The 25,760-nt window shown below is 55.6% G+C and overlaps 16 protein-coding genes across 16 annotated transcripts; 7 read left to right on the forward strand and 9 right to left on the reverse strand.

Moving 5' to 3' along the window:
• Nucleotides 1–36: 36 nt before the first annotated feature.
• Nucleotides 37–1,899, forward strand: HETIRDRAFT_105469 (uncharacterized protein; the record flags this gene model as incomplete). The annotated part of the gene is made up of 4 exons (XM_009552608.1): nucleotides 37–96; nucleotides 153–398; nucleotides 1,435–1,623; nucleotides 1,681–1,899. The coding sequence occupies 4 exons, from the start codon at nucleotides 37–39 to the stop codon at nucleotides 1,897–1,899; spliced, it is 714 nt and encodes a 237-aa protein (XP_009550903.1).
• A 1,444-nt stretch (nucleotides 1,900–3,343) lies between these two features.
• HETIRDRAFT_454702 (uncharacterized protein) lies at nucleotides 3,344–3,782 on the forward strand (the record flags this gene model as incomplete). Its single annotated transcript, XM_009552609.1, has 2 exons — nucleotides 3,344–3,433; nucleotides 3,516–3,782. The coding sequence occupies 2 exons, from the start codon at nucleotides 3,344–3,346 to the stop codon at nucleotides 3,780–3,782; spliced, it is 357 nt and encodes a 118-aa protein (XP_009550904.1).
• A 328-nt stretch (nucleotides 3,783–4,110) lies between these two features.
• HETIRDRAFT_327258 (uncharacterized protein) lies at nucleotides 4,111–4,692 on the reverse strand (the record flags this gene model as incomplete). The annotated part of the gene is made up of 3 exons (XM_009552610.1): nucleotides 4,111–4,232; nucleotides 4,283–4,410; nucleotides 4,553–4,692. 3 exons carry the CDS (start codon nucleotides 4,690–4,692, stop codon nucleotides 4,111–4,113), a joined length of 390 nt encoding a protein of 129 aa, XP_009550905.1.
• On the reverse strand, nucleotides 4,660–6,904 carry HETIRDRAFT_65493 (developmental regulator VosA). The gene is made up of 6 exons (XM_009552224.1): nucleotides 6,641–6,904; nucleotides 6,456–6,560; nucleotides 6,306–6,378; nucleotides 5,889–6,206; nucleotides 5,555–5,734; nucleotides 4,660–5,368 (listed from the first exon to the last, which is right to left on the reverse strand). Exons 1-6 carry the CDS (start codon nucleotides 6,877–6,879, stop codon nucleotides 5,201–5,203), a joined length of 1,083 nt encoding a protein of 360 aa, XP_009550519.1. The 5' UTR covers nucleotides 6,880–6,904; the 3' UTR covers nucleotides 4,660–5,200.
• Nucleotides 4,673–5,331, forward strand: HETIRDRAFT_480022 (uncharacterized protein). Its single transcript, XM_009552611.1, has one exon. The coding sequence runs from the start codon at nucleotides 4,854–4,856 to the stop codon at nucleotides 5,202–5,204; it is 351 nt and encodes a 116-aa protein (XP_009550906.1). The 5' UTR covers nucleotides 4,673–4,853; the 3' UTR covers nucleotides 5,205–5,331.
• Nucleotides 6,905–6,955: 51 nt separating the features above from the next.
• On the forward strand, nucleotides 6,956–7,312 carry HETIRDRAFT_105466 (uncharacterized protein; the record flags this gene model as incomplete). The annotated part of the gene is made up of 1 exon (XM_009552612.1): nucleotides 6,956–7,312. One exon carries the CDS (start codon nucleotides 6,956–6,958, stop codon nucleotides 7,310–7,312), a length of 357 nt encoding a protein of 118 aa, XP_009550907.1.
• A 502-nt stretch (nucleotides 7,313–7,814) lies between these two features.
• Nucleotides 7,815–10,256, forward strand: HETIRDRAFT_65490 (uncharacterized protein; the record flags this gene model as incomplete). The annotated part of the gene is made up of 7 exons (XM_009552223.1): nucleotides 7,815–8,040; nucleotides 8,136–8,203; nucleotides 8,317–8,378; nucleotides 8,717–8,758; nucleotides 8,816–9,058; nucleotides 9,162–9,422; nucleotides 9,874–10,256. The coding sequence occupies 7 exons, from the start codon at nucleotides 7,815–7,817 to the stop codon at nucleotides 9,968–9,970; spliced, it is 999 nt and encodes a 332-aa protein (XP_009550518.1). The 3' UTR covers nucleotides 9,971–10,256.
• On the reverse strand, nucleotides 10,246–11,192 carry HETIRDRAFT_460617 (uncharacterized protein; the record flags this gene model as incomplete). The annotated part of the gene is made up of 3 exons (XM_009552613.1): nucleotides 10,246–10,582; nucleotides 10,632–10,800; nucleotides 11,099–11,192. The coding sequence occupies 3 exons, from the start codon at nucleotides 11,190–11,192 to the stop codon at nucleotides 10,246–10,248; spliced, it is 600 nt and encodes a 199-aa protein (XP_009550908.1).
• Nucleotides 11,193–11,461: 269 nt separating this feature from the next.
• Nucleotides 11,462–12,937, reverse strand: HETIRDRAFT_326935 (putative thaumatin PR protein; the record flags this gene model as incomplete). Its single annotated transcript, XM_009552614.1, has 10 exons — nucleotides 11,462–11,574; nucleotides 11,729–11,812; nucleotides 11,886–11,975; nucleotides 12,032–12,124; nucleotides 12,185–12,251; nucleotides 12,309–12,407; nucleotides 12,466–12,535; nucleotides 12,626–12,675; nucleotides 12,738–12,744; nucleotides 12,831–12,937. The coding sequence occupies 10 exons, from the start codon at nucleotides 12,935–12,937 to the stop codon at nucleotides 11,462–11,464; spliced, it is 780 nt and encodes a 259-aa protein (XP_009550909.1).
• Nucleotides 12,938–14,248: 1,311 nt separating this feature from the next.
• GH61A (glycoside hydrolase family 61 protein) lies at nucleotides 14,249–15,347 on the forward strand (the record flags this gene model as incomplete). The annotated part of the gene is made up of 8 exons (XM_009552615.1): nucleotides 14,249–14,309; nucleotides 14,360–14,448; nucleotides 14,514–14,894; nucleotides 14,961–15,047; nucleotides 15,104–15,130; nucleotides 15,185–15,197; nucleotides 15,258–15,280; nucleotides 15,330–15,347. The coding sequence occupies 8 exons, from the start codon at nucleotides 14,249–14,251 to the stop codon at nucleotides 15,345–15,347; spliced, it is 699 nt and encodes a 232-aa protein (XP_009550910.1).
• Nucleotides 15,348–15,793: 446 nt separating this feature from the next.
• On the reverse strand, nucleotides 15,794–17,032 carry HETIRDRAFT_147887 (uncharacterized protein; the record flags this gene model as incomplete). The annotated part of the gene is made up of 7 exons (XM_009552616.1): nucleotides 16,840–17,032; nucleotides 16,719–16,787; nucleotides 16,638–16,654; nucleotides 16,197–16,575; nucleotides 16,077–16,138; nucleotides 15,886–16,006; nucleotides 15,794–15,820 (listed from the first exon to the last, which is right to left on the reverse strand). Coding segments are annotated over exons 1-7 (744 nt in total), but the record flags the coding sequence as incomplete, so codon positions are not given.
• A 107-nt stretch (nucleotides 17,033–17,139) lies between these two features.
• HETIRDRAFT_156542 (uncharacterized protein) lies at nucleotides 17,140–19,044 on the reverse strand. The gene is made up of 9 exons (XM_009552617.1): nucleotides 18,984–19,044; nucleotides 18,777–18,923; nucleotides 18,627–18,704; nucleotides 18,265–18,574; nucleotides 18,110–18,195; nucleotides 17,963–18,052; nucleotides 17,762–17,902; nucleotides 17,612–17,692; nucleotides 17,140–17,553 (listed from the first exon to the last, which is right to left on the reverse strand). The coding sequence occupies exons 2-9, from the start codon at nucleotides 18,894–18,896 to the stop codon at nucleotides 17,386–17,388; spliced, it is 1,074 nt and encodes a 357-aa protein (XP_009550912.1). The 5' UTR covers nucleotides 18,897–18,923; nucleotides 18,984–19,044; the 3' UTR covers nucleotides 17,140–17,385.
• A 1,554-nt stretch (nucleotides 19,045–20,598) lies between these two features.
• HETIRDRAFT_222673 (uncharacterized protein) lies at nucleotides 20,599–21,113 on the forward strand (the record flags this gene model as incomplete). The annotated part of the gene is made up of 2 exons (XM_009552618.1): nucleotides 20,599–20,882; nucleotides 20,954–21,113. Coding segments are annotated over 2 exons (444 nt in total), but the record flags the coding sequence as incomplete, so codon positions are not given.
• A 713-nt stretch (nucleotides 21,114–21,826) lies between these two features.
• Nucleotides 21,827–22,957, reverse strand: HETIRDRAFT_454709 (uncharacterized protein; the record flags this gene model as incomplete). Its single annotated transcript, XM_009552619.1, has 4 exons — nucleotides 21,827–21,952; nucleotides 22,092–22,250; nucleotides 22,315–22,377; nucleotides 22,520–22,957. The coding sequence occupies 4 exons, from the start codon at nucleotides 22,955–22,957 to the stop codon at nucleotides 21,827–21,829; spliced, it is 786 nt and encodes a 261-aa protein (XP_009550914.1).
• A 360-nt stretch (nucleotides 22,958–23,317) lies between these two features.
• On the reverse strand, nucleotides 23,318–24,367 carry HETIRDRAFT_327764 (uncharacterized protein; the record flags this gene model as incomplete). The annotated part of the gene is made up of 6 exons (XM_009552620.1): nucleotides 23,318–23,485; nucleotides 23,545–23,628; nucleotides 23,696–23,752; nucleotides 23,846–23,872; nucleotides 23,935–24,161; nucleotides 24,220–24,367. The coding sequence occupies 6 exons, from the start codon at nucleotides 24,365–24,367 to the stop codon at nucleotides 23,318–23,320; spliced, it is 711 nt and encodes a 236-aa protein (XP_009550915.1).
• A 515-nt stretch (nucleotides 24,368–24,882) lies between these two features.
• Nucleotides 24,883–25,418, reverse strand: HETIRDRAFT_173952 (uncharacterized protein; the record flags this gene model as incomplete). Its single annotated transcript, XM_009552621.1, has 3 exons — nucleotides 24,883–24,932; nucleotides 24,992–25,219; nucleotides 25,265–25,418. 3 exons carry the CDS (start codon nucleotides 25,416–25,418, stop codon nucleotides 24,883–24,885), a joined length of 432 nt encoding a protein of 143 aa, XP_009550916.1.
• Between the last annotated feature and the right edge of the window lie 342 nt (nucleotides 25,419–25,760).

Below are 25,760 nucleotides of genomic sequence, written 5' to 3' on the forward strand. Positions count from 1 at the left end.
GTCAGGCGAGCGAGACCGCGCGAACTTGATTGAGGCATGCCTGCGGCCTGCGGCGCCACGGCCTCCGCCACCGGCTCTCACGACGTCCACCCATTTGTCGCTCGCACTGCCTCTCTCCACCCCACACTGCAACCGGTTCACTCAATTCACAGTCGACGTTCAGCGCCCCGCTGTCCTCCAACAGCTCGACGCATATGTTGTTCTCCGCCTGCGCCTTCGACATTCGCGCTGAAGCCCCTAATCAGGGCCATCATCCGGACCACGCCCAGTCTCGATCAAAATATACCCAACTTGTCGAGGTTTCGGAGTCAATCCGGGGCCTGCATTCCAAAAGCGGAGTCCGCGCCGACTCTTCACAGAAAGAAAATAACTGTGGGAGTGAGAGCGGCCCAAGCCAGGTAAGTCGTCGCGAGCGCTCCACAGCGGGATGCGCCATGTATATTAGCACCCACTCCACCCTCAAGCTCTCAAGGACCCGTCGGTCGCAGTCTTCTTCAAGCTATACCATATCGCACGAGGCCGCCTAAATCTCAAAAATAGGTCCAAGGTTCATTGAACGCGCCACGACGGTAGACAAAATCGGCAATTTGCTCTCTCCATCTAGCATCTAGTCGCCCCATACGACTCCCAAGAACGATACGGGAAGCTGGCACAGCCTCGTGTCTCATCATTGCCGCACTCCTCTATTTGTTCGATTCTAGATAGTGTACATGACGCACAATTCATGTCGTATCGAAGGCGCCGGGCCGCTGCCTAGTGTCGTTATATTTAAAGCATGCTCCCCTGAACGAGACCCGCTCCTGCAGGCAGCAGGTGTCCGCTTCTTGCAAATGTTCAGCGCCACGCCAAAACCAAAAACAGCTATGCGGGACGAGCAGGTGGGAAACCCCACAACTTGTGACTGCCACGCGACTGCGCGCTCGGGAGCAGACCTGCCGCCGTAAAAATAACATATACGGGTTCAACACTCGACAGCAGCAGGCCCGTTGAAAAGTTGCAGGCCAGTCTCTGCCAAGGGCAGCGTTTCTCGCGAACTACATTCAATGTCTGGATGGTCACTGAATACCACTTCTGGTAGCACCTAATCTGCCAGACGACGGCAGATTGCCGCTGCCTGGACGCACAACAAGTGATCCTGCAAACAAAAATAGAGAAATAGACACACCCTGTCTTTTTTTGTTCACAGACCAGATCACGAAAGCAGAGCTAGATACCGGACCGTCTTCCTCCCAAAAGCCTCGTGCTCGAATCTCGCACAGGCAAGCCTATCGAGAGGCCATCTTTGGACAGAACGAAAGCGCTCCCGAAGCCGTCCTCTGCCCCCATTGCGCCTGAAACCTGACGCCATAGAAGCGAAAATCGTCATCGATGATCGGCGTTAAGCCCACCCTGAAGAAAAATTCACTCCCTGGCGGTCCCAAACACTCACTGTAGACGCCCCGATCGCACACGGCCTTAGGGGTGCGCACCACGTCGCAGGCCGCGCCATCCGCCCGTATGGTACCAGCAAAAAGACAAAACCTTGCTACTTTGAGTGCGGCCCAGGACAAGGACCCACCCACGGCCGGACACGCTGACTATCGAATTCCCGGCAGCGCAGATGGTCTAAAGTTAGGCCTAGGGGTAGGCCTCGGTCCAGGTCCCCGAAACCCTCAAAGCGACGCGCGAAGTGGGCTCTAGAGGATGATAAGCCTGAACTGCCCCGAGCCGCTTTCCTCGTCGTCTCCCCAGCACAACCCGGACTGGTCCCTGGTCTCGCGTGGCCTCGCAGAACCAACTCCGACTCCGGGACCGATCACGAGCCTAAAACACGCAACTGCGAATACCACCCTTGGCGCTGGCGAGAGGCCCCCAGAACCAGAGATCGAGGCAACCGACAGAGGGGGACGGACATCTTGATACCCAGATTGGCTGCAGCTCCAAAAGCGATTGAGGTCAGGCCGGGGGTTCGCAGCGCGCCTCCAGCTGCACAATGATGTAGCGCCAGGTAGCGCCTCCGACTCGGACTCAAAGCCGCATCTCGTCATCCTGACGCGGGCGAACCCTACAGCTGTAGAATCAGGTTTTCGGGTATCGCTGGGGAAACGCGCCTGCACCAGGTTCCCTGGACATCGAAAATGAATACAGCCCGTATACAGCCGCGGGCTTGGAATGTTAAACACTCGCTAATCAAGGATCAAAGATGACCACCATTATTTGATGACTGTGTTCTTCTGCGGGATGAAGGCGTCGACGATCAAACCTTGAGCGAAGCTAAAAAGAGTAGAAGATGGGCGCGTAGAGATTAAAAAATGGGGCTTCAAGTCTACGGCCGAACGGAGATCCGGAGAGATGCTGGGTACTGGGGCAGGGGGTGTTCTGACCGGAAACCTTTGAGCGCCGATCGAGACTTAGCACTGAATCTCCAGTCTCCCAGATCACGCAGCGCAAGCCAAAGCCCACATGGTCCAAATAATGAGCCGGGCCCTTGCCGGCAATATAACTGCGACAGGCGACGTCCGGGGACACCAACGGCACACGCCGCGCCTGGGTCCATGGCGTCCCAAACCCACCACTGCCCTAGGTTCGATAATGTACGGCGCAGAAACGACTATTTACACACGTTCGTTGCGTAGGCGCAATTACGCCGGTCATCTATCACCCTGTACTTGGAATGGAAGAACGCACATACCTTGGCCAGAAGACCAGACACATCCACGATGGTTTGAGCAGTGAACGCCGTACTCTATACGTACCGTGATTAGAGCCGCATTCAGTATCATAATTGAACCTAACGCTCGGATCAATGAACTGCGCGCCAACACCAAACGAGTAAATCACATACATAGCATCATCCTGCACAGGCTCTAATTTCGCCCCTCTGCTCCCATATACGGATTCAAACCTGCGCTTCGTGCATCGTCGCCGCCGAGCGCAGCTCATCCTAGGAACCCCATCCTTGGATTCCCATACGGGCATCCTCGGCGAAATGAGTGAACGGCGCAAGCACGATCAATAAGTCCAACAGTGCCACGAGCGCAGTATTCGCGCGTCCTATTCGATGGATGCGAGGATAACGCCGCGGGGTCCATCTCCGGTAGAATGTGCACCAGGAATAAGTTGAGCCCGTGATTTCCACCTCCATGTGTACGATCTAGGGATGCAGAGAGCTCCAGAGGGCGATATAGTGCGCAGCGGCTCGCGCGGGGCTATGAACTAGTCGACTATGGCTAGTTAGAGAGGAGACCGTTCCTTACCGTTTGACCGGGTGGCGAAGCCCGTGTCTATTACCCATCATGACCATGCGCGGCTTCAACAAACCGTTGCACCCTCTGCGATCGGGCCGATAGACCTGCACGATGCAATGCCCGACATCGACGCCAGTTACAGCGTCGGTCACGCGCATTCCGGAAGCTCAGACTTCGAAGGGGACCTGAAAGAACTGCGGGCGACGGTGAGGGACAGATGGGAGGGGGCACGATCGGCTTCGAGATACGCATCCGACGGAATCAAATCTAACCAAATATGCGGACCAGGCGAACGGGTGTCCGCGAGGCCGGGGCCATAGCCCGGTACCTATCCGTGCTCCCCGGGATGACGAGCGAGGCACATCCGGCGCACGAGCGGTGACATCGGCTCTCCCATTCAATCCGCCTGCCTTGCACACAACTTCGACGAGGTCAGATGCCCACCGCACACGCGTCCCTGGCTCCTCGACTATTAGGCTTGAGGCCGCTGTCCCTCGTGCGTCTGTCGACGCGCTCCAGCTTCGCAGCTTGCCGATCGCCACTCTCCCACTCTGATCCTCTCTATTCGCGCACGCAAACCGACGCGACTAGGCCCCTTCCAGCTGAAAGACCCATGACGTCTGCTCGGGAATTCTTTCAACCGGCTGGAGAGTCCTCGCGTGCAGAGAACCCTACTGAACCCTATCGATGAGACGACAGCAGACCCTTCATAAAGAAGCATCCGAATAGAGGATCTGAAAAAGCGCGCTGGAACCTGCTGGAACCGCGAGATATCACAGTACGACTGAGGCCCGAGGATATCCCATGTCGACGGAGCTTCTGATCCGACCGAGAGCTCTGTCAAGTTCCATGGACGATAAGCACAAGGTCGCACGCTGGCCCATCATGCATCACGCTCGGAATCGCTGTCCGAAACATTGACTCCGAAACCGGGCGCAAATGAAAGTCCGCAACATGCTCCGCCGTCCCTCCGGGGGCCACTGCCGTCTAGTCTCTGTTGCTGACCTAACTCACATATAGGCGGCAGCCGAGTCGACGCAAATAAGTACACTCACCGAAGCCTATCTGTAAAATCGCCGTAGAATCTGCTGGATTCCTTTTGGCAGGTCGGCTAGATGCTAGATTGATAAGGAAACCCGTTGGACCTATAGACGCCCACAATTCTGACCCAGTCGACGAGTCACTAGTCACTGGTCATAGTCACCAGATTCCATATCGTCGCTCAGTAATTCAAACATGTTCAGAACGACGTGTCGTTCGGAGCATACATTCCTAAATTGAGAGCCCAATGACGCGCGTGGAAATAAAGTTAATGAAAAACCCACTAAGGAACATCGAACATCGAAGGATCACCAATCGATCTACAATCGTAGCCTTGCGCATTCCACATACTGATCTCGATCGTGATCCGTTTCATCAGACATTTTGGCTTCGCTCCGAATGGTAAATTCGCATCGATTCGCATTCATATTCTGCACATTCGCGAGGATTCACTACGGTATGTATCGGGTCGGGAGCGTCGAGGGAATCAGATTGGGGGTGGAACCTCCCGCGCGCACGGCGCATGGGAAGGAAAGAGAAGCAGAATGAAGAGACGATAGTAAAGTGCCGACGCGCTAACAAGGCATGGATGGGGCTAGATTTAAAGAGCAGAGGGAGGGAACAAAAGAAGCATCGACGTCGACGGCGCCGAGGGGTCACGCGCGAGGAAGAGACATGAAGGGGAGCGAGAGTGAGAACGGAACCGATCGCGCAACGAGCAAGCAAACAGAAGCGGGGTCGACAGAGCTAGCCAGCCCCCGACACGCAAGTCGGGCGACTCCAGCACCAGCCCCCCGGTCCCCAACCAGACCCCGGCCTGACCCCTCTAACCCACCCCACCCTCGCTTTCGGCCTGCTCACACCCATTCCGCCTCGCCCCCGCTGCGCGATCATGGCCATGTCAGTGGGCGGGGCACCGGCAGCACGCGCCTCTAATCATCGTACTGTCGATACCCACCCTCTCCTCCATCGCCCTCGTCCCTGCGCTTCCCCTTGCCCTTGTTCGCTGCTGCGGCCAGGGCAGCCGGATCGTCGACCTTCTTCCGGCGCTTGCGCTCCGTTTCACGCAGGTTAAGCCGCACGCCAAAGTAGGACAAGTGCTGGCCAAAGAGGAACGGAGCGTGATAAACACGCAGAAGCGGGAGAAGACGCAGAAAGTGGGCGTGGGCACCAGCGTGAATGTCGGAGCCGGGGCGGGGGGCAGAGAGTGAGAGCGAGTGGAGAGTGGGAACGGAAACGGCATTGAGCCGAGATGTCAAACGCACACGAGAAAGGACGAGACGCACCTTTGTCAGGTCCGTAGACGCGCGCAGGCCAGGGAACTCCTTGGTAGAGTAGACCCGGAACTGACCGCCGTAGCATTGCGCCCACACCGGCGTCTCCCCCTCGTCGGTCGACACTTTCGAAAAGAGGTCGAAGCAGCGGTACCTCAGGATGAAATTGCCCTCCATCTTGACGGCCAGATCCTGTGTGCGGAATGCACGGGGCGAGTCACGGAACGGCGGCGGAACAGCATGGGTAGGGAAGAAGGAAGTGTCAGCAGTCATGAGGCGCGGACGGTAAAGGAATGGGGTGGAGATGAGGGACGAGGAAGGAGACCAGAAGGAGAATAACACGGACTGAGAAAACGAACATCAACACTTTATTGCCCTTGTAGTCGAGGTTCGACGCCTGGACGAAGGTCGTGCCGGCGAGTGCTTCGGTGCATTTGGAGGATTCTGTGATGGGGTGATTTTGGTGTATGTGTACCACGTCGAACTCTTGCGGCGGATGACTCGGATGGTGCGAGGCGGTTGCGGGGTCGTGGGTGTATTGTGAGGTAGGAGGGATGTGCATGGGAGGGAGCTGCATCGGCATGCCGACGGAGGGAGCGCCGTGCGGCGGCATGCCCGCGCCTTGATAAGGGGGTTGGGGTGCAGGGAAGGTATAAGGGTACGTCTGGTTGCCGGAGGGATACGGCGACGCGGACATGGTGGAGGGCATGGACGAGGAGTGGCTCGATGACGCGGCGTCTTGTCTGCGCTTGCCATCCGCGACGGAGCCCTCGCGCAACGACGACTCTTGTGGGGGGACCGGGAAGAGATCGACATGGCAGATCAAGCCCATGTTGCTGATGTCACTGCGGAGAACGAAAAACAGAGACGATCGGAGGCGCGGCGAGGGCAGATGACAGGGAATTGGACGCACTCGTAATTTTCGACCTCGACCTCTCTCTGATCGCTCTGAACCTTGTAAAGCCGGAGCTGGACGACGGGCGGTGGATCGAGGGGTCTGCGATCCTTGCGGGCGTATCTGGGGGGCGAAAGAAAGAGGAAAAGAAGATGGAGGGGGATTCGTGAGCGGATCGCGTCGGAGAGTGAATGGACACGGACTTTCTGCCGAGATCTGCCTTCTGGAGCTCGACGAGCTCGGCGCGGATGAGCTGACCTGAGAACTGCCCGCTGGTGAAGTTGAGGGGGTCGCCGATAGAGCGAGAGGAGGAGTGATGACGGGGAGGGCGGTCCTCCCGGCTTCTGGACGCAGAGGATGCGGAGGCGGGCTGAGGCTGCGGGGGGTATTCTTGGGACGAGTAGCCCTGCTGGGGCTGAGAGCCGTAGGGGTGGCCGTACATGTGGGAGAGGAGCGGGACGGGGCGCGAAAAGAGGAGGACAGATGGAGGGGCGAGCAGAGCAGGAGGAGTCCTATATATGTCCTCCACAACCGAGGCCCGCAAAAGATCCCAGACAACAGGCTGGCGAGCGCCCACTGATCGCTACGCACGACGCCATCCCGTCCCCCGGGACCAAGCCCTCTCAGCCTTCGTACTCCGCTCCCCGCATCCCCGGCGCCGGCCTCTCCGGCCAGCCCCCGATGCGGTCCCTAGCGCCGGTCTCTTATCCAACTCCCGTCCACGCACGTACCTGCACGTACTCAAGACGTGGTACCGTGCACCTCGTCCCCGAACACCCCGTGCAATGCTCCCGTCGGCGTTCCCCGCCCGCGCAGAACACCAAACACGTGGCAGGGGCACGCCTCCCTCGCAGGCGCCCAGCGCTCCACCGTAGACGCCCGGCGCTGCTCCGCCGTTCGCTGCTGCGCGCGACCGGACGCGTCGGTGGCTCAGCTACTGAATGTTCACATCTGTGTTGGCACCCTGACTCTTGTTGTTGTTGTTGGCTATCCTTGTTCCCTGTGAGTCTTGTACAGTGACACGTTCGTGCTTCTTCGCTGTCTTCGATGGATCATGAGTCCTCCCCGGCACGAGCGCGACGTCCCCTCAGCGATCATGTGTCCCCGTCCGACCTCGACTCCTCTCTCGACTGCGACCAACGTGCCCAAAGTGCCACTGTGCCTCTCGACCCCGCCCTATTTCCATCGACATCGGCTACTATTAAAGCGCAGGATGCGACTGCGCATCCCATCGCCCAAAGCCTCGCCAGCAAAGCTGCACCGCCTCTCGTGCACCCGTCCACGTCCGCATCTGACCCGCCAACTTCCGCGAGCATGCTTCCCTTTTCCGGTTGGCAGTGGCTGACCCTGATCGTCCTCATCGGCTGCACGTACACCATGGCTTCCGCCGCATCCTCGTCTTCTTCCACCCAGATCCGCATCGCGTCATGGAACCTTCGCTACGATTCCATGCCCAACAACATCACTGTGCAGCAGACGCTCGCATCGCTCGCAGATCCGCTCCAGCAGCCTGCCTTCTTCAATCTCACGGGCGAGCAGCCGTGGAGCACACGGAGAATTAAAGTTGCGCAGCGCTTGCTCAGCGAGAATATCGTCCTCGCAGGTGAATTTCTCACACCGCGATCAGCATATTCTGATCGCAGAGCTCACCGCGGCCTTCTCCGACCCCAATCGCACTCGCGGACAAATGCTGTGCAGGGTTCCAAGAAGGACTTGTCAGACAAGTCCACGACCTCGCAGAGTTGCTGGGCGATGGCTGGGGCTGGGTACGTCTACACGTTCTGGATCATCCGCGCATTCGTGCTCCCACGTCCTATCACCCAATACATTGGCATTTGATGCTGAAACACCCACGTTTCGCTTTGCTTCTGACTCACAGTTCGGCGTTGGGAGAGACGACGGTGTAGACGCTGGCGAATTCAGCCCCATCTTCTACCAAAAGTGCGTTTTACCTCCTTTGAACAGCCAGTCGTGCAGGGACGATATGGTTCCGGACCCCATTCTCCGGCTCCTCTGGTATTGTACCGCTGACAGCACGCGGAAGCGAGTTACGCGACGCGATGCGATAACACGCGATCCACTTGCCGAAGTCGATTCGCATCGTCGGTTTTCATTACATATGTATTTGCTTGCCGCCGCGGCGCACGTCTTCACACGATCCGCATGTTGAATTTCAAGGCCTTTGCCGGTCGCCTTCCTCGAAGAACATGGCCTCGCTGATTTGCCGTCCTGTGCTCTTCTGGTCTGGGGCGCACGCACTGATACGTCGTTTTCCCCAGATCGACTTTCGATCTTCTCTCCAACGACACGTTTTGGCTCTCGTGAGTGTCTTAGTCTGCACCGTGCTGCCCGCACCTGAACAAACGTTAACCTTACAGCAACACGCCTTTCGTCCCGGGATCCAAATTCCCCGGCGCAGGGTCCGTGCGTATCGCAACCGCGGTGCGTCTACGCGCCCGAGCAACCGGCACGCTCTTCACCTACCTCAATACGCATCTCGACGACCAGTCCGACGCGCAACGCCGCCTCGGCGCGTCGCTTATACTCTGGCGCGCGCGCTTTGAGGCTGCGCAGGGCGGGAGCGGCCGTGGGCTCGTCCTCGTCACGGGTGACTTCAACAGGTACGCCCCTTGTCCCTTCTACCGCGCCCCCTCTGTTCTGGCATTCGCACAACTAAGCGTTGCATCTGATTGAACTTGGCTTACTCTCCTCGGACGAATACAGTCCGTCGACGGGTACAGACTCGGGCGCGTACAATATCATCACAGGCGCGCTGCCCCCCGTCGCAATCAACCAGACGTTCGTCGACCGCTACCCGATTCCAAGCAACGTCCTGCCGAACTTCACGGCCATCGACCTGCGCACGCGCGTGTCGCGGTTCGCCGCGTCGGGCAACTTTGCGACGTACACCGGCTTCGTCGCCCCCCAGGACGCAAGCCAGTACACGCACATCGACTTTGTATTTGGGGGCAGCAACGGAGGCTGGTACGTGGACTTTTCTCTTGTCCTGTCGAGGCCTTGTTTTTTTCCGTCTTGTTCTGTTGTCGTGAGCCGGCAGTATGGCTGTGTTCTGCTTTTGTTCTACCGTTCGGGCATTCTACTGGGTCTATTCGTCAGGCTCGTCTAATTCCTGCCCTTGCGACGGCCCCGGCCGGCGTTTTCATCTCTCTTCACACATGTGTCTGGATTCGTGCCCGACGATCCTTCTCTCTCTTGCTTCCATCGTACATCCCTCGGCCTCTAGCGGAAAATCCGCATCTGCCATGGCCCGGAGTCATGCCTTGCCTGTATGCTGTCCTTGCCATCCCACGCTTCACAGCCTTTTTCTTCGCTTCACGACGTCTCGTCTCGTCTGGGCTCGGCTCTCCTCGCTCATTCTCATGCACGACACGACCTGACCTCCCCGTGCCTGCTCTTTTCTTTTCTTTTTTTGCAGGACCGGCGACGCGTTCAAGGTCGAGACGGCCCTCACCGACGACGGCGTCCTCGCGAGCGACCACCGCCCCGTTTTCGGGGACATCACGCTTCTGTGACGCCGCGTGACGGCCGACCGAGCGCGCAACGAGTAACAGACATTTCAGCCATCAAGCACACCCGGCCGGGCGCCCCCTCGATCGAGGCTCCACGCTCCCGGAACTATTTCTTTTTTTCGACTCCCGTATGCGTTGCCTTTTTCTCTCGCGGGCGTATCTGTGTGTATGTAATCTGCGGTCGCTTGGCGGTGGCGGTCTCAGATCCAGGGTAGCTCAGGGTTCATTGTATCATCGTCGTGCGTGTGTATGCGTATGTATGCCGTGTACTCGAGTATTTACGTGTACGAGGTGCGATAACGCGAGCGCGTGGTGTGATATGCGGAAGAGAGACGGACGCCTGCCTCTGCTTGTGGTATTGCGCCATGTGCCTTCGTTGGCTGACCTGGGTGCGACGAGTTCGCAGTGGTCGAGACAAAAGTCTTATATAGAAAACTGGGTAGCGATGTAGCCTCTGCAGGCTGTTCGTAGCCGAAAGAACCTCCGCGTCCGTCCGCTCGTCCATAGAGTTTGCTTCTCGCCTCGCCTCCTTCTCCCTGGCCCGGCCCCCTCCACTCAGTCGCGTCCTCCTCCTGCGTGCGTACCTCGCCCTTCTCGCTAACCCCCTCGCGCCTTCTGTTCCCACTGCTGGGCGCCTCGTGTGTTCCCAGGCGGCGACACTCACGCCGCCCCCGCCCGGGAGAAGCAGAACACGAGAAGCGCAGGGAGCACGTACGTAGTCGTCCATGCCCACGCCGCGGACGCAGGAAGGGCACCGCGCGTGGCGCCGCTTCGCGCGGGGAGTAGCGTCGAGGTCTGGACGGACGAGCCTGTGACCTCAGATGTACCCGTCCCTGGTGCACCCGTGGACCGGATTGCGAGCGATTGCGAAAGGAGCAAGAACGGGAGACGCCCGCGGGGCAGGACCGCCCGCCGGCGTGTTGGATGGTGCAGTGGTGAGCGGGTAGAACAATCAGAGAAGCGCAGGGGTCCCGAGATGCAGATGACCGAGAAGGGTGACGCAGAACAAGAACGACGATGTCGTCAGCACACGAGTCACCGCATGAGGCATAAGAGAGAGGCAAAGATAGACACATCAACGGGGGAGGTAATGAAACAAACAGATGCGGGGGAGGGGACTGCTGTGCGTACCTGAAGGCGGGGGTGGAGAGGACAGTGATGATGACGCAGGTGTCGATGCAGATGCAGAAATAGCTGTCGTCCCGGGAATGAAAGAGGCGGACATGCTGGCAGAGCCCAAAGCGGAGGCATTTGTGGGCCTGGACAGGTTTGTCCCGATACGGAATATAGATAAGTGTATCAGAACATCAAGCTCAAGACCCGGCAACGTGGCCAAGGAGACAAAGTCAAGGATGTAGGCGCGGTGGGAATAAGAGTACAAGGACACAGAGTCCGTGGGTCATCAGAGCGGCACATAAAACGGAGTAAGAAGATGAAAGATCAACAGATAGAGGGCAGGAGGCTGTGCACAAGGAATTATGGAATTGTTGTTACTCACGGACAGAAGGTGAGCGTGAAATCGGGATTGGCACTCGAGCTGCAAGTCCACAAGGCTGTGTTGCTGCTCTCGTCGAAGGCATACGCATACGAGTTTGGGCAGTTCCCCTCTGTTGTATTCGTTGTGCATGTACCATCCGTAAAACAAGGTCAACAATGATGTGATGGTAGCACAGGAAGTCAGAACAGCCCGGTGGGATCGGGACGAATCCGTCACAATCAGTGAAGGGTACGATGCCCTGAGTGAAAGGGTAGCTCGCGTACTGAAGTAGCTATAGAAAGCGACGCCCGACGACGGGCACGTTGCCGCTGTGGAATGACTTCCCGAGCAGCAGTTGGCCGAGTCGTCTATGCGCAAGGGCCGTGTGGACCATAGTTCAACTTCTAGCGCCCAGATCGACGTGGGGCAAAAAACGCTCACTGGGGGTTCCATCAAGATTTGCTGAGCAGGCACTCTTGCAACCTACAGGGAAGCCAGTTGAGTCGAAGGGTCCAATCAGTGGAGTCGGGCCTTCAAAAGTCATGTATTCAGCTTCCCGAAAGTTCCGTTGCTATCTGGACACGTACAATCAGGTCCCAAATCAACAGGACAGTCTGCCACGGGACAATTGGCGTTGTTTGTGATGGCCATAGGCAGGTTATAGCCGTCCACGAGGGAGACTGCAAGATCCGAGACATTAGCAAATTAGCTGGTCCATGGAAGCGCACGCAGGATATCACCGTCGTAGAAATCACGGCCTCCATCACCTTGGAGGGTCCACTCAGCTACAGTAGCAGGAGGAACGCCCTGTTCCCGGTATTAGCTTCCTATTGTTTGACAAAAAGAGGCATTATGGACACTCACAGTTCCTGTGTGTGGGTCACACAGAAGCCCGCCATTGCAACCGCCGTCGAGACACGAGTTGGGTCCCGGATTCGTCGTAAAGTCGCAGTCCCGCCGCCCCTGCCCGTCGAATCTGAGATTCCATGCCCGAAGCGGCTTAATGCAAGCAAAGGCCTACCCATATACGACCAGATTTCCAGTTATCCGGGACCTCGAAGGAGACAGAGTTTGAGGGTGCCGCTTGCCATCTGATCCAAAGGTTACTCAGCATGTGGTCTTCCAGCTGGGAAGAGGATGGGAAGCTGATGGTGTGATCCTGATATGAGGTCCCTATTTACCCGGTCGGAAACTGCGGCACGTTAGGTGCAACAGTCAGGTCTGTGAATATCTGATGAAGAGCATCAAGATACATGAATGCTGGAGTGAGTTTCGGAGGCAAAATAGGCCTACCGCCGGCCTGGTTTGATCCCGGGTATCATACAATGCTTCCGTTTAATTGAACAGCAGATGCAACGGTCCTTGAGATACAATTGTGTGGCTTACCAGATGGTGAATGGGCATGCATTGACTACGGTGAATGTTCGCGCATCCGTTGTCTGTGCTAGTCCAGCGAAAAGAGAAAATGCCAGTGCCGTAAGTGAAAAAGCCATTTTTTGCTTAGAGTGTGTGAACTTTGAGGTATTTAGAACTGATAAGTGAGAAATTTGCGGGAAGTTTGTATTGAGAACTGGTCAAATGCTCGACGTGTCGATACAGTGAGTAGGAACCTTGGTCATGGGTGGCATGCAGCCTCTGCGTGTTCAGAGCACTGCCAGTGGCGGTGACAAAGAACGACGGCCGGGGTTTGCCGAACTCTTTTTTATATTCGACTTCGTTCCTTCCGGCCATATCGCTTTCCCACGGACTCAGTGACGGCTTCATGTTTTCTCATTGTTCGAGCATCTCACGACGTCAAATCACAACGATTTCTCTCCCTAGAGATATGATCATGAATTGACAATATATCCTGCGAGCAATCGAGCTGCTGAAAGATTCCAACTTTAACTTCACATATCAGTATCGAATCTATCTTGTATATCTGGGGCTGAATATGTGAGCTCACAATCTCAGCTACAGAGCCCGAATCTCCTTCAACTCAGCGACTAGTGGTCTCAGACTCGCAGCATGTGTCTGGCGTGGTCACTCGACTCGAAGCACTTTCCGTCAAGAGCTGTCTTTGGGTTCCAAAGGACACTGCTCAGCACTTTGGCTGCCTTCTAGGCTCATCAAGCTTCGCGTTGTAACCACACACCGGGATCATTTTCGGTGTGGAGTCGGGGGAACAACAGTGATACGATCATTTCATTTGTGCTCACACGACTACGATGATGGCATTCGAAAGCTCTACGCGCGATTGCTGCTCTGATCGAGCTGAGGATGCTTTGCTTTACCTTCCAAGAATTCACATTCTCAACTTTGTGTGCGCATACATGCCAGCTAGACGTCGCCTCGGGTCATTCGACAAGCTCTTCGGAATTGTTGGCGGACAACTTGCTGCCTCGATAGTCTCCGAAGTAGCTGGTCGGAGCTACCCCTCGGAGCGGCATACACTCGGAATAGATGGACGAACATCGGAAGGCTATCTGCTTGTCTGCCACTCGAAGCCCAACCCCCCCGGTCTGATTGGCTGATGGCAACGATGACCCATTCAGCTGGCCCCCACACGAGACCTTCTCGCTCCTGCGTATCTCCCCATGTCTCGCTGGGCTAGGCTGACATCGACAACCAGCAGACCCATCTTCAATTTAGCCTCGGAGGAATGGTGGATGGCTCATCCACGTACTCTGAGCTTTTGCGAGTACTCTGATTACCCGCGTGCAATGCTGACTAGACTGGCCTTGAAAGGAACTGGTAGTCCCCCCGCTCAGTTCGAGGTATAAAAGCGATCGGATGTTTGAAGGATGGCAGTCAACTCCCACAAGATGAAGACCTTCACGTCCCTCGCCTCCCTCGCGGTGCTCGTGGCCCAAGCCACCGCCCATTGTACGTCCCCGATCCTTGCGGTCGTTTCATCACACTGAACTGGATTCTAGACACATTCCCGTCTCTCGTTGTGGGCGGTACGACCACTCCAGCGTGGGTGAACGTCCGCAAGACCAACAATTTCAATACCCAGGCCCCTGTATGCATGCTCATGCGTATTCCTACTCCCAAATGCCGGCTCCTTACCCCGTCCCGCTTCGCCAGGTCACCGATGTCACCAGCCCCGACTTCCGGTGCTACGACTCCCAGACAGACCCGACGGCGTCGACGATCACCGTCGCAGCCGGCGCGCAGCTGGGCATCATGTCCGACGGCACGATCTATCACCCCGGCGTCGTCAACGTGTACATGGCGAAGGCGCCCGACGGCGACGCCGCGACGTTCGACGGGTCTGGCACCGTCTGGTTCAAGGTCTACCAGATCTCCGCCGTCACCGACGGCGGGACGTCCATCAGCTGGCCCGCGCAGAACCTGGCGGGCGTCACGTTCACGCTGCCGAAGAACCTGCCGACGGGCCAGTACCTCGTCCGCATGGAGGCCATCGCGCTGCACGTCGCGTCGACCTACGGCGGCGCGCAGTTCTACGTGAGCGGCGTTCGCTCGCCGTGGCTCTGTTTTTGTTGATCCTCATGGCGCCGCGCCTCTGGACAGCTCTCGTGCGGTCAGATCAACGTCACGGGCGGGGGCAGTGGCAGTCCCGGCCCCGTCGTCGCCATTCCTGGCGTGTACACCGGCTACGTGCGTGCCGCGCTTTCCCGGACTTTTACATATTAATTCACCCTGTGTTATCGCAGGAGCCGGGCATCCTCATCAACATCAACGTGAGTCTCTCGCACTAGTAGCGTGTCGCAGCATTTCTGACCCGCACTTGCCAGTACCCCATCCCTGGTATGCGCGATCATTGCTTTGCGTTGGTCCTCGAAAGCCATGCTGACTTTTTTGTTGCAGCCAACTACACGCAGCCGGGCCCCGTAAGTTCTGTCGTACGGTCCTCCGACTTCACTGAACCCTTTTCAACAGGCTGTCTGGACCGGATGAAGTGTGAGGAGATTTCTGACCGCGCAGACATGGGATGCTTGTATGAGCCGCAAGTCAGCACTGGTACATTTTGTAGGGCATCAGGTATAGCAGCTGAGTGTGATAGACACTGAAGAATACAATCACATACAAGAATGATGATGCCTAGTCTAAGAGATGGAACACAACGGCCAACCTGCGGCTGCAGCAATCGGACAGCGATCCACGTCTCTAACGGCCGAGCGAGGTGCCGAATCAGGCACAGCCCAGTCAAGCGCTCAAGCGCTCACTCTGAGTCACCCGATCTAGCCCCAGCGCAGACCCTTCTCAGACCAAAGGGATCCCACACGCGCGCACGTACTCGCCCTCGGGGCCCCAGCTCCCCATCTCGCAGATCTGCATCTCCTCGACGTCCCACGTGCCCAGCCGCACATCCACCGCGCCTGGCTCTCTCCTCGCCCGCCCGCCTGCTGTCGGCGCCCCTATACCGCTACCTGCGTCCGCGACATCGTCAGCACGAATGAAACCGGAACTGCGACACGACGGGGAAGATGGTCACCTTGGGTCGCCGCGATCGCACGGAAAGCCGTGGACTGCAGGATGTCGGCGTACGAGAACGGCTGTCGCGCGCCGCGTGGTCGAGGCTTGCGGTACGTCGTGTTGAGCACCGTGCAATGCAGCTGTCTCCGCAACACGGATGCATGAGCAAACAAAGACGTGAGGCGTGGCACAGCGGCGACCCTGGCGCACCTTGAGCGGTCTATGGTCGTCGACCATCAGCCCCGACGCTATGAACTCCCCGCGCACCATCTCTGTCCATTACAAGGTATTCAGCCGACCCGAGGCTCAGGGTGCTCGATCGTCACGCACCACAAACAGAGCGCAACCGCCTGCCGTCCTCCCCGCCCAACACGGGGCCCACGAACAATACATGCGCACGTGACGCGTCGCCCCGCTCGGGCTGCAGCACGTCCATCCTCTCCAGGTCCACCCTGAGCCTCTGCCCGTGGAGCATCTGGAGCACACGCGGAAGGAGGGCCTCGAGCAGCGCGCGCGCGGCACCGAGGGTGGGCGGAGGCGCGTTCGCACGCGCGCTGCCGGGCTGGTCAAGGGACATGACGCCGAGGGTGAGGTGGAGCCGGCGGGCCGGGATCACGATGGTGCGGTCGAGCCCGGCGACGGCGGGGGCGCCCTGGAGGAGCGCGGACGTGAAGCCCGTCATGGAGGCGCGGAGGCTCGCATGGTGTCCCTGAAGAGCGGGAAATAATGAGCCTGCCATTGACTGCGCTCTAGAGGGCGGAGGATGTTCACGATCGGCAATGATATGACTGCCATGGGCCATCGTCGTCAGTCCGTGCACCGGTGGCGGCTGGCAGTGGCCGGTCGACTCACAGTGCGTTAGTTTAGGGTTGGCAGGCCTCTGCGAGGGGCCCGTGGCAGGCGATGAGGTCGAGGGCGCACCTGCGGAGCCGACGTGAGCGCTTTGCCGATGCGTCGACCGACGTCTGCGTACCACGTGCCTTGGGAGGCTTGGGTCGGGGCATCTGTTGCGCGTGACGAGACGCGCTGCCTGTGGTGAACATCGCAAAGACAGGGGTTTGTGCTGGGTGGACAAAAGAGGAGATCAAGCAACTCAGAGACGTGCCGATGGGTGCCTAGGCGTGATCATCTACTAGTAATTGGTATCGTGACCGACTGAAAAGTCTACTTCTGGTGCGCGTGCCAAAGGAACACCTGGAAAAATGTGATGTTAATGTCAATACCTTGCTGCCGCGCGACATGGCACAGTCTTTGCTTGCATGATCGTCTTTGTCATTCGTGGTCACTATGCTTCCGACACAATATAGTAGCACACATGGCCTCTCCTCCATTCTGGTTGAACCCAGCCAAGTATAAATACCCTGTATCTACTTCGCAAAAATCTCATCTTCCTCTCAGTGCCTAGAGCGTCTGTTCTCAGCCATCTACCCTGGATGTCTAGTATCGTACAGCCCTGTGAGATGGCAATCTCAACTCTACATGTATATGCCAGATTATGCCAGGCCTATGTCAAGTCGCGTTAACATATTCTGCGGGCAATGTAGTGGCCCAATGTTTTGAGGGCATTTCTAGCTTCACGAATGTTGGGCACAGCCCAAAACGCCTTGACATTAGCACCATCATGTTTAATGGAGGCCGCATATCCGTCCTTGAATCTGACCACTAGGGGATACTCATGCCATTCACTCTGGACACACCGGCGGTCGTCAGAATGAGATCTTCCGATGTTGGAGATAGTCACGTACCACTATAACGGCCGGTGTCCATTCGATTCTGGTCATTCCTTCTGTGTGCTCGATGATTTCCTCTGCCACGAGGCACAAACGCTATTGGGCACAAAAGAAACAAGGTCAAGACGGCCTGCAGGGGACTACCTGAATTCAGACTTGACTGACCAAATTGAGAACCTTCTTTATCTTGCTGCTGGCTCCATCGAATATTTCATCCTGTTTCCCCTCGAGGAATGGATATTCCATGCGGATATGATTTTTGTTGTCGCGCCGACTCACACTGTAGAATGGAAGTTTGGGACCGAGCTGTCAAATACGAATAGGGCTGAGGAATGGCAGTCAGAATCAAGTGTGCATTGAACACACCAGGGCTTGCTGAATGCCGTGAGAAACAACTTTGGAATGCTTCTCGAAGTCTTTGTCTTTCTCCTGTTCAGCCGCAATCATCGAGTGTGCCTGGAGCAGATTGATAGCAAGTAAGTCAGAGCTACCCAAAGATTTTGAGCTACTGACTGTGTCACACGCAGGCATCCCGTCATAGGAGATGGTGCACCCTTCGCAGCCTCCCGGAGCGATCTGGAATTGCTGCCGCCACTTTTCTATTGACGTCCGGCATTGCAGTGGATCAGCTTGAGAGGCAGCGGTAAGGATTCAACAAAACGACTTACTGCTGGATATCTCTTCGTTGAGTTCCCATATGTCCCTGGGATGGAACCCGGATGGGAGATATATGGCATCCCAGAATTGTAAAGGGTGCGGAATCAGTTGTTCCGGGATGTCCATCTGGGTTGGCATGTCCATCTGGGCTAGCATCCAAGCTGTCGAAGCAACATTCTGGCCGTGAGCTTGAAGAACCTCTCTGGCTTGAGGAGTGTTGGGCACAGCCCAAAACGCTTTCACTCGGTTGCCGCTGTGTTTCTTGAAGGCCGGGTACCCCGGATAAAATTCAACCAGGAGTGGCCAGTCCTCCCACTCGCTCTGAATCAATCAGCCAAAAGAGCGAGACCTTGGGGTGCTGGTGATTACATACCACAATAGTCGCAGGCGACCATTCGGGCCTAAACGTCCCATCTTGCTGGAGGACCCTCTCCGCCACAAGGCAAAATCGCTATCGGATAGGACGGGACAAAAGATCAATACAACATGACTATCTGACTTTAGACTTGATAGCTTGACTGACCAAAGAATCAATGTTATGCCAATCGGGATCAACAGGTGCGTTCCACAACCATGAGGTCAGTACCTCCCCAAGGAATGGATAGACTGTGAATTTTCGAGACTCGTCGCGAAGGTCTTTCATCCTGTAAAAAGGCAATTCGACACCGAGCTGTTGAATATGAATTGTTCTTGAAAATGGTGGTCAAAATCGAAGAAGAGATAGACGCACGAGACCCCGCTGTACGCCATGGCTTTCAACTTCAAATTTTACGTAGTCAGAAGGTCGGTCGCCGAACGTCGGCGGTTCAATTGTGTGTGCTATTTCGTCGACTTTTCGAACCGAAAGCATCAATTTAAGCTGACATGATTTTACAATGAGTCAATACGGGCCACCAAACGAAGACGGGCTTCTGACCTTTGGACACGAAACTCTGGTTGCATCGTTCTTTTCACACCCCTCACAGTCGCCCTTGAACGGCTCCAGCCAGTCATCTGTCAACGTCCATCAAAGTTGATCAGGATGAGAGAGTGACAGGCAATGAGCCAGACTACTTACAACCCTCCAGTTCTTCACACAACCGTCTCGGGCTGAATGGGATGATCACGTTATTACCAATGTCGATGGGATGGGGGACGAGGTCTTCCCAAATGCCCAACTGGGTCAGAGTCGTGGTGACTGAGCGAGAGGAAACAGGATAGGCTGACATATGTAGAGGAGGGGTGCTGCAGGTACACAACACGGCGGCGTTCTGGATATTTATCGAGCTGCGAGGGCCGTGTGGCATACGCAAGTGGCGACTCTGCCACAACAGGCAGCATTGTTGTTGGCATGGTATGTCAGACGAGTCGCTTAGGCTGCAACGGCGATGGCGGGCGTGCCACCTCGTCGCTTTGTGCCCAAATGAACGCGCTGCGGGTACCTGAATCCTCGAGAGTGGTGCCCTCATCTGATATGGACGTAACAGTGGCGCAAGGCCACCAATGGCCAGTGATGCGAGTGGGCCCAAGCGAATCCACCCATCGTGGCGCTCAGTAGAAATCTGAGACAAAATAATGACATTCAACTTGACAACACGCTCATAATCACGGCTCAGCGTGGGTCAGTTTCGTTATGGAAATAGGCTTCAACGCGTACCGAAAGGCTCAGAGGATAATAGAGAGAATATGGGAAGACAGTGGTCGAGTAGTTAGGAGTGTCAATGATAAAGTTGAAGGTCGTAGTGTGAGTATAGACATCAGGATTTCGTTTGCAGTTGACGTGATTTAGGCCATCGCTGACTGGTAGCATTTTGAGCTGGTGTACTCGAATATCGCTTCCCTCCGTTCGAGCTTACACCTTCGTGGTGCACCGTTGGGGCAGATAGAAGCGTCGATCAGGCGTACCACACCTCTGCGGCGACCTCCCTGAGGCTCCTGCGTGACCATTGTTGTCCATGGGCGCGCCCTGACACAGTGCGAGCACGTTTACCGAAACAGAGCAGCGATAGACTAGCTATTATAGAGGCTGAAGTGCTGAAGTCGAATGTATATCAAGGAACGTTGAAAAGACAAGATGGCCATTACAGGACACCGATTTGCGGCCACAGCCGGCGTTGATAATCATTATTTTTCTTCAGGATCTCAGCCGACCCAGAACCGCAATGTGGCCATGAAACCACTAGGCCACGTCCCTCTCTACCACATCGAGGCTTTCATGGCTGATGCCACCCTCTGCCACACATTGGCCATGGTGGACGCGCGCTTGGACGCACTGGCAAGAAAGCATAAAGCGATCCATTCTTCCGTCTCAAACCTTCGATATCCTTACAGACCTCCCCATTCACACAGACCTCCGCATTTTCATCATGAACTCAGCGCCACCCCCCAATAAACGTCGCCGCATAGACGCAGAGCCTGAACAGGGCATGCTTCGGAATCATTCGAAGCTTTTTTACTCAGACGGGGACACCATCATTCAGTGCGAGTCGATACTGTTTCGCGTTCACATCAGCCGGCTCGCAGATCATGCCCAATGGTTCAGCAAATTCTTAACACCCGAACGCGAGCGCAAAGACAATATGCTGTTCCTCAGCCTGAAAGCCGGCAGTGACGACATGGCCGCGTTCCTGACAGCGATCTACGATGGACTGTGCGTACCTCCTCTATCATGCAATGCCACTCGTCCTAAATCCAATCTTTTTTCCCTCTCTATCAACGCAGCCTTCCAGATCCGGTGCTCACAGTGAACAATTACATCTATTTCTGCAGTGTCCTCAAAACCGCGCACAGGTACGGTGCCGAATCTATCAAGAACGCCGTCCTCACGCGCTTTCAAGCGACTTGGCCTGCCAAACTCGAGGACCATATGGTGCACGTCCAGCAGTTCGTGCGCGAAGGCATGTCCGCGCCCGCGGGACATGTTTTCAGGCGCGTGAACCCTGCAGGGGCCATCGCCACCCTGCGCCGCATCAACTTCTCCGACCCTAGACTTCTCGCGCCCCTCTTCTACGACCTGAGCAACGCGACCAACATGTCGACAGCCCCGAGCTCACTTGGTCTCTTGTACCAGCGTCTCCCTTCGTCAGATATCGAGCGCTTTATCGTCGGAAACAGGAGCTTCGCAGCTAAACACACCGCTCTCAGCATGACGCCGCCCGTGCTGTTGGATGTGTCCGATCACCAGTTGACTTGCCACGCCATTGCGCATGCCTTTTGGGTCGCCGCCGCGAGCATACTATTGAACACTGAAAACCGTCTGGCACACCCGATCTACAAGTGGTGGATCATCAAGGCCGAAGTAGAGGGCCCGCCGAAAATGCAGGTCGAACTCAAGAAGCTGTGTGAGGTGTGTCGCTTCGAGCTCCTCCAGCATGTCTTGCGCTGTCAGATTTCACTTTGGGCATCACTAGACGAGTGCTACAAGCTATCGCCCGCAACTGCTAGCAATAAATCATAAGTATGGTATTGCGTGTGTAAATTCTCTTCATGTCCATCTGGTTATGCTACTATTATCTCCAATATCTGTATGATACCTATGACGCTATATGATGAATGTATGTATATGCCAGCTTTGTCTTTCCTTTGAATGCCTGGTCATTGCTGTTGCCGATGTCCACGCGCTGCGGCCCAGTATCTGAACATGGCATACGCAAGTCCCGCCGCGATCAGCGCGAAGGCGATCGTCGTTTTCGCGCCAATCACCGACGCCTCGTGCTCCACCTTGATTCAATTGATTGCGTGCCCGTTTGCATGTTATGAGAACGCGCGTGAGTAAGCGACGAGAGTGGGCATCGTGACACGGCCAAGACGGGATGCCAACATAAGAGGAAGCGAGGGTGGTGCGAGGAGAGAAACTTACGACGGACGTCCACGGTGAGAGAATAGGGATCGTAAAATGGGACGGCAAGGCCACGCCCCACATCGAGGGCGCTGGTCCCTTGTGCCGTGCATGGTGGTGGTCAACGAGGAGATAAACGAGCACGGCTACGAGGAGCGCAATGAACACCCCGGAAAACATCTGCCCCAGTTCGATCGTGGATCATTGTACCTTCACCTCGTATGTGTAAACAGATTGCGCTCACCATAATGCGCTCCATCTTGTGCTCCCGCTCGCTGTGCGCTTTCTGCAGCACTGTGATGTCTCTCTGCGCGCGCGCATCCCCAAGAGATTCGATTGCATGTCGAGTAAATTCGGGCAAGGCCAATATGGGGGAAGTCAGGATCGAACCCCAGTCAAACACGCTGTCAATACCCCGGACTACACCCTCACAAATTCAGGAAACCGACCAGTCGCTTCTCCTCTTCTGCATCCACCGCGCTCCGCACCTCCCGCTGGTGCGCCTCCGCCGCCGACAGTAGTGTCTCCGCTGTGAGCGCGCGGGCGGCCCAGTATTGCTCTGCTGGGGACATCGGGAGCGGCGCGTGCGCCTTGGGGTACCGGAGCGCTGGCTGTTGCTGTTGTGGGACTGGCGGAGACGGTAGAGATGGTTTGAAGGAGACGAGGGCCGCGTCAGCTGTAGCGTAAGTCATTGTTCTAGAGACGACTGGCGTTGTCGTATGATACGAAGGAACGATCAGCGCCTCTGTCAGTGTTTGTGGGCGCGTCGGGGATCGTGCAGAATGAGCGGGGGTGCTAGTCGTGCGCGCATTGGAGCTGCTTGGAGCTGGCCCGCTAAGTCCACGATTTGCAGGTGAGGAAGGTGTAGGTTTCCGTAGTTTGTTCATTATGTGATGGTTGGAATCGTATGTTCTTCGTTGTTGGATGTTCGTGAGGACATAAGGCGTGAGGACATCAGAAGCGTTATTATCATCATTCTCTATCGGTCTTCGCCTGTCCGGCGTAAGCGACTCATCTCAGCAGATCTCAGCATCTCACAGAGCATGATGGGACTGGCATCGACATGTTGAAACGCTAGATGGGAACAAACAGATTGTTATTGGCTAAATACATTTTTTTCAAGATCTATCAAAAAACTACTTTCTCAAAATCAATGAAACATTGTTTGGCAAACTTGTCCTAGGAGGCGGAGTCATCCTTATACACCTATCTGTTGTTATCGGGGCCTTGTCATGAACGTTCGGTTATCACTCAACCACTGGTTCAGCCATCGGTTCATCATGAGCTCGAAGAATATCGCGAGCTTGTGCGGTGTTGGGCGCAGCCCAGATGGCGTGCACTAGCTCGTCTCCATGTTTCAAGTGCGCCCGGTAACCTTTCTCGAATCGCACCAAAAAGGGACCCGCCCAATCGCTCTGAATATACAGAAAGCACGGTAAGTTTTGATTCAAAGAAGAGTAAAACGACCATGTACCTCGATTATAGCAGGAGTCCATTCCCAAAGAAAATGATCGCCTTCTGGGTCAGATGGGTCTTCGACTAGCTCCTTCACGAGACACTGTTTCTACGAGTAAGATGATTGTCAATACAACATGATACAGTTACACCACGTGAAGATGACTGACCATTTCCCCGATGAGTCTTTGAACGTCTTCAGGACCTCGTGGCGTCGAGCTATGCGCCTTGTAAGATTCAGCCGAAGGCTCATCGGAAACAATTTCCATAAGAAAAGGGTAGATAATGACAACCGTTTGTGGGCTGTCGATGGGACGCACACGGTAATAAGGGATATCAACACCAAGCTGCCGAATAATGAGGGCTTCGTCACGAGTGACAATAAAAACAGAACGTGTCCTAGACCTACCAAGGCTCTGTTCATGTATCTATTGACAACTGTCGCTTCGAAGCTCGGCGAGAAAGTCCCATCGGATGAGTTGAATTTCCGACAAGTGATTACTTTGTTGCGCTGGTGTGGTATCTCTGCATGTCGGTGGGAGCGCATTGACCGGGGCCATATACCACTCACCGTTTCACATCCAAAGTATACGGTGGTGCGAAACCTTCCGGACGCGTAACCCATCATATCATAGTCTAAGGAACCAGTTGATTGATGTTATTACCAGCTGCAAACAGGGGAGAGAGGACGTACAGGACTCGATGACATTGCACAACGGGATAACTTGTTTGCGGTCCATAGGAAAGCATGGGTCATCATTGAACTCAAGAGGATTTTTGGGTATAAGCCGGTACGGGATATCCCCCTGACGCCGCATTTTACGTATCATGGAGACGTCCATTGTGATAGATGATGATAGCGGGAGAAAAATATGCAATGAGGAGTGGGAGAGAGGAGGGGCGGGCTAGGGAGAAGGGAATGTTGTGGATGATGCAACAGTGCTGTGGGTATTTATAGGGCTATGAGAGCCGTGGCACAGACAAGCGGCAAGCACACTTCGCTCGTCGCATTGGTGCTACGGGGTTCGACATGCCACGCTTGGAAGCCAAGCGACGACAGGCACGCTGGCGAGTCGCCACCTCGGTGACCGAAGTGAAGGCACGGCGGACGATAGAATCTGGACAAAGAGCAAACATGAACGCTTGATATCAACCAGTAGCCGATCGAGTGGACAAGAACAAGAGCCCAGGTTGGAGCCCAAGTGGCCCATATCATCGCTAGGACGCCAGAGGGCCGCTATCTTAGGTATTAGTATGGGTGTGGGTGTGCGATAGGTGCAGCGGCGCCGTGTGATCTGTTGCTGGTGGCGGTGGTCCGCAGAAAGAAAAGCGGAAGCAATCGAGTTACCGTGGTACATCAAAGGTAGCCGTGGTACATCAGTGGCTGGGAGAAAAGCTTAGGATGCCCTAAAGAGATTTATATTGAGGCTAGAGGAAGAGAAAAATTATGACGCAAGTGACCGTACCCAGTGTCGCCGTCCGATTCTCATGCGCAACAGACCAAGAATTATTGTCCTGATCCGAATAGAGTCCAATAAAATCCAATATATGATCTGTTTGCGACATGTCAAGGTCACATGCTAAGAGCGCCGTGGGTTGCCTTTCCAACGCCTGGTCTGTCGCGGAGTTAAAATGGCGTGCCCCACTGGCGCTGTGTATGATCACGCATGGATGGAGAGCAGTGGTGCTGTGTACTGGTGAGACAAATAAAAGGATAGTGTTTTGAATTAAAGGCGTACCGTTCAATGACGCAAGCCAACCGACCACCAATTCGGCTTCGAAAAGTCTGAAGATTGAACAATCATTGTATGTCCTCTCAGCTGTCTTTGGCACCAATCTGTGTGGCTCCGAAGAGCTGGACGACGGGACTCGTGCGTTTAATAACCAGGTCATGACATTTAATTGATTTGTGTGAATCGCTTGCGCGGTGACTAAGGTTTTTGACCATATTTATTTCTCATATGGTACCCGAGATCGTGATACTCCTGTAAGATCTAGTGGAGAAGGGTTTTCAGTGAAATTCAAAACAAGGGTCCATAAGTCGCTACTCCTACTGTGAACCGTCCTGATTGCCATTGCCTCAGCATACGAGCACAACAGGCAAACATATGAGATGTCTAGGCGAATTGGTGCCCTCCAAGAAGAGAGTCGAGTCAGTCTCTGCGATGGCGTCATTAGGATAGAGGAAACGGGCAAAACTGGCGAGGAGATCGCAAGGTTGAGGGCTCTGCGGCT

The sequence above is a fragment of the Heterobasidion irregulare genome, assembly GCF_000320585.1.
Source record: "Heterobasidion irregulare TC 32-1 unplaced genomic scaffold scaffold_10, whole genome shotgun sequence".
NCBI lineage: Eukaryota > Fungi > Basidiomycota > Agaricomycetes > Russulales > Bondarzewiaceae > Heterobasidion > Heterobasidion irregulare.

Coding starts and splice junctions, on each gene's coding strand:
- HETIRDRAFT_480022 (XM_009552611.1), top strand. CDS start 4,854: ATGGATGGGGCTAGATTTAAAGAGCAGAGGGAGGGAACAAAAGAAGCA.
- HETIRDRAFT_65493 (XM_009552224.1), bottom strand. CDS start 6,879: ATGTACGGCCACCCCTACGGCTCTCAGCCCCAGCAGGGCTACTCGTCC. Junction 6,207..6,305: donor CGTCGTTGCGCGAGGGCTCC/GTCGCGGATGGC, acceptor TCCGGCAACCAG/ACGTACCCTTATACCTTCCC. Junction 5,369..5,554: donor CGTCTACGGACCTGACAAAG/GTGCGTCTCGTC, acceptor CTCTTTGGCCAG/CACTTGTCCTACTTTGGCGT.
- HETIRDRAFT_156542 (XM_009552617.1), bottom strand. CDS start 18,896: ATGAAAGACCTTCGCGACGAGTCTCGAAAATTCACAGTCTATCCATTC. Junction 18,705..18,776: donor GGCATAACATTGATTCTTTG/GTCAGTCAAGCT, acceptor CCTATCCGATAG/CGATTTTGCCTTGTGGCGGA. Junction 18,053..18,109: donor GGATGCCTGCGTGTGACACA/GTCAGTAGCTCA, acceptor AATCTGCTCCAG/GCACACTCGATGATTGCGGC.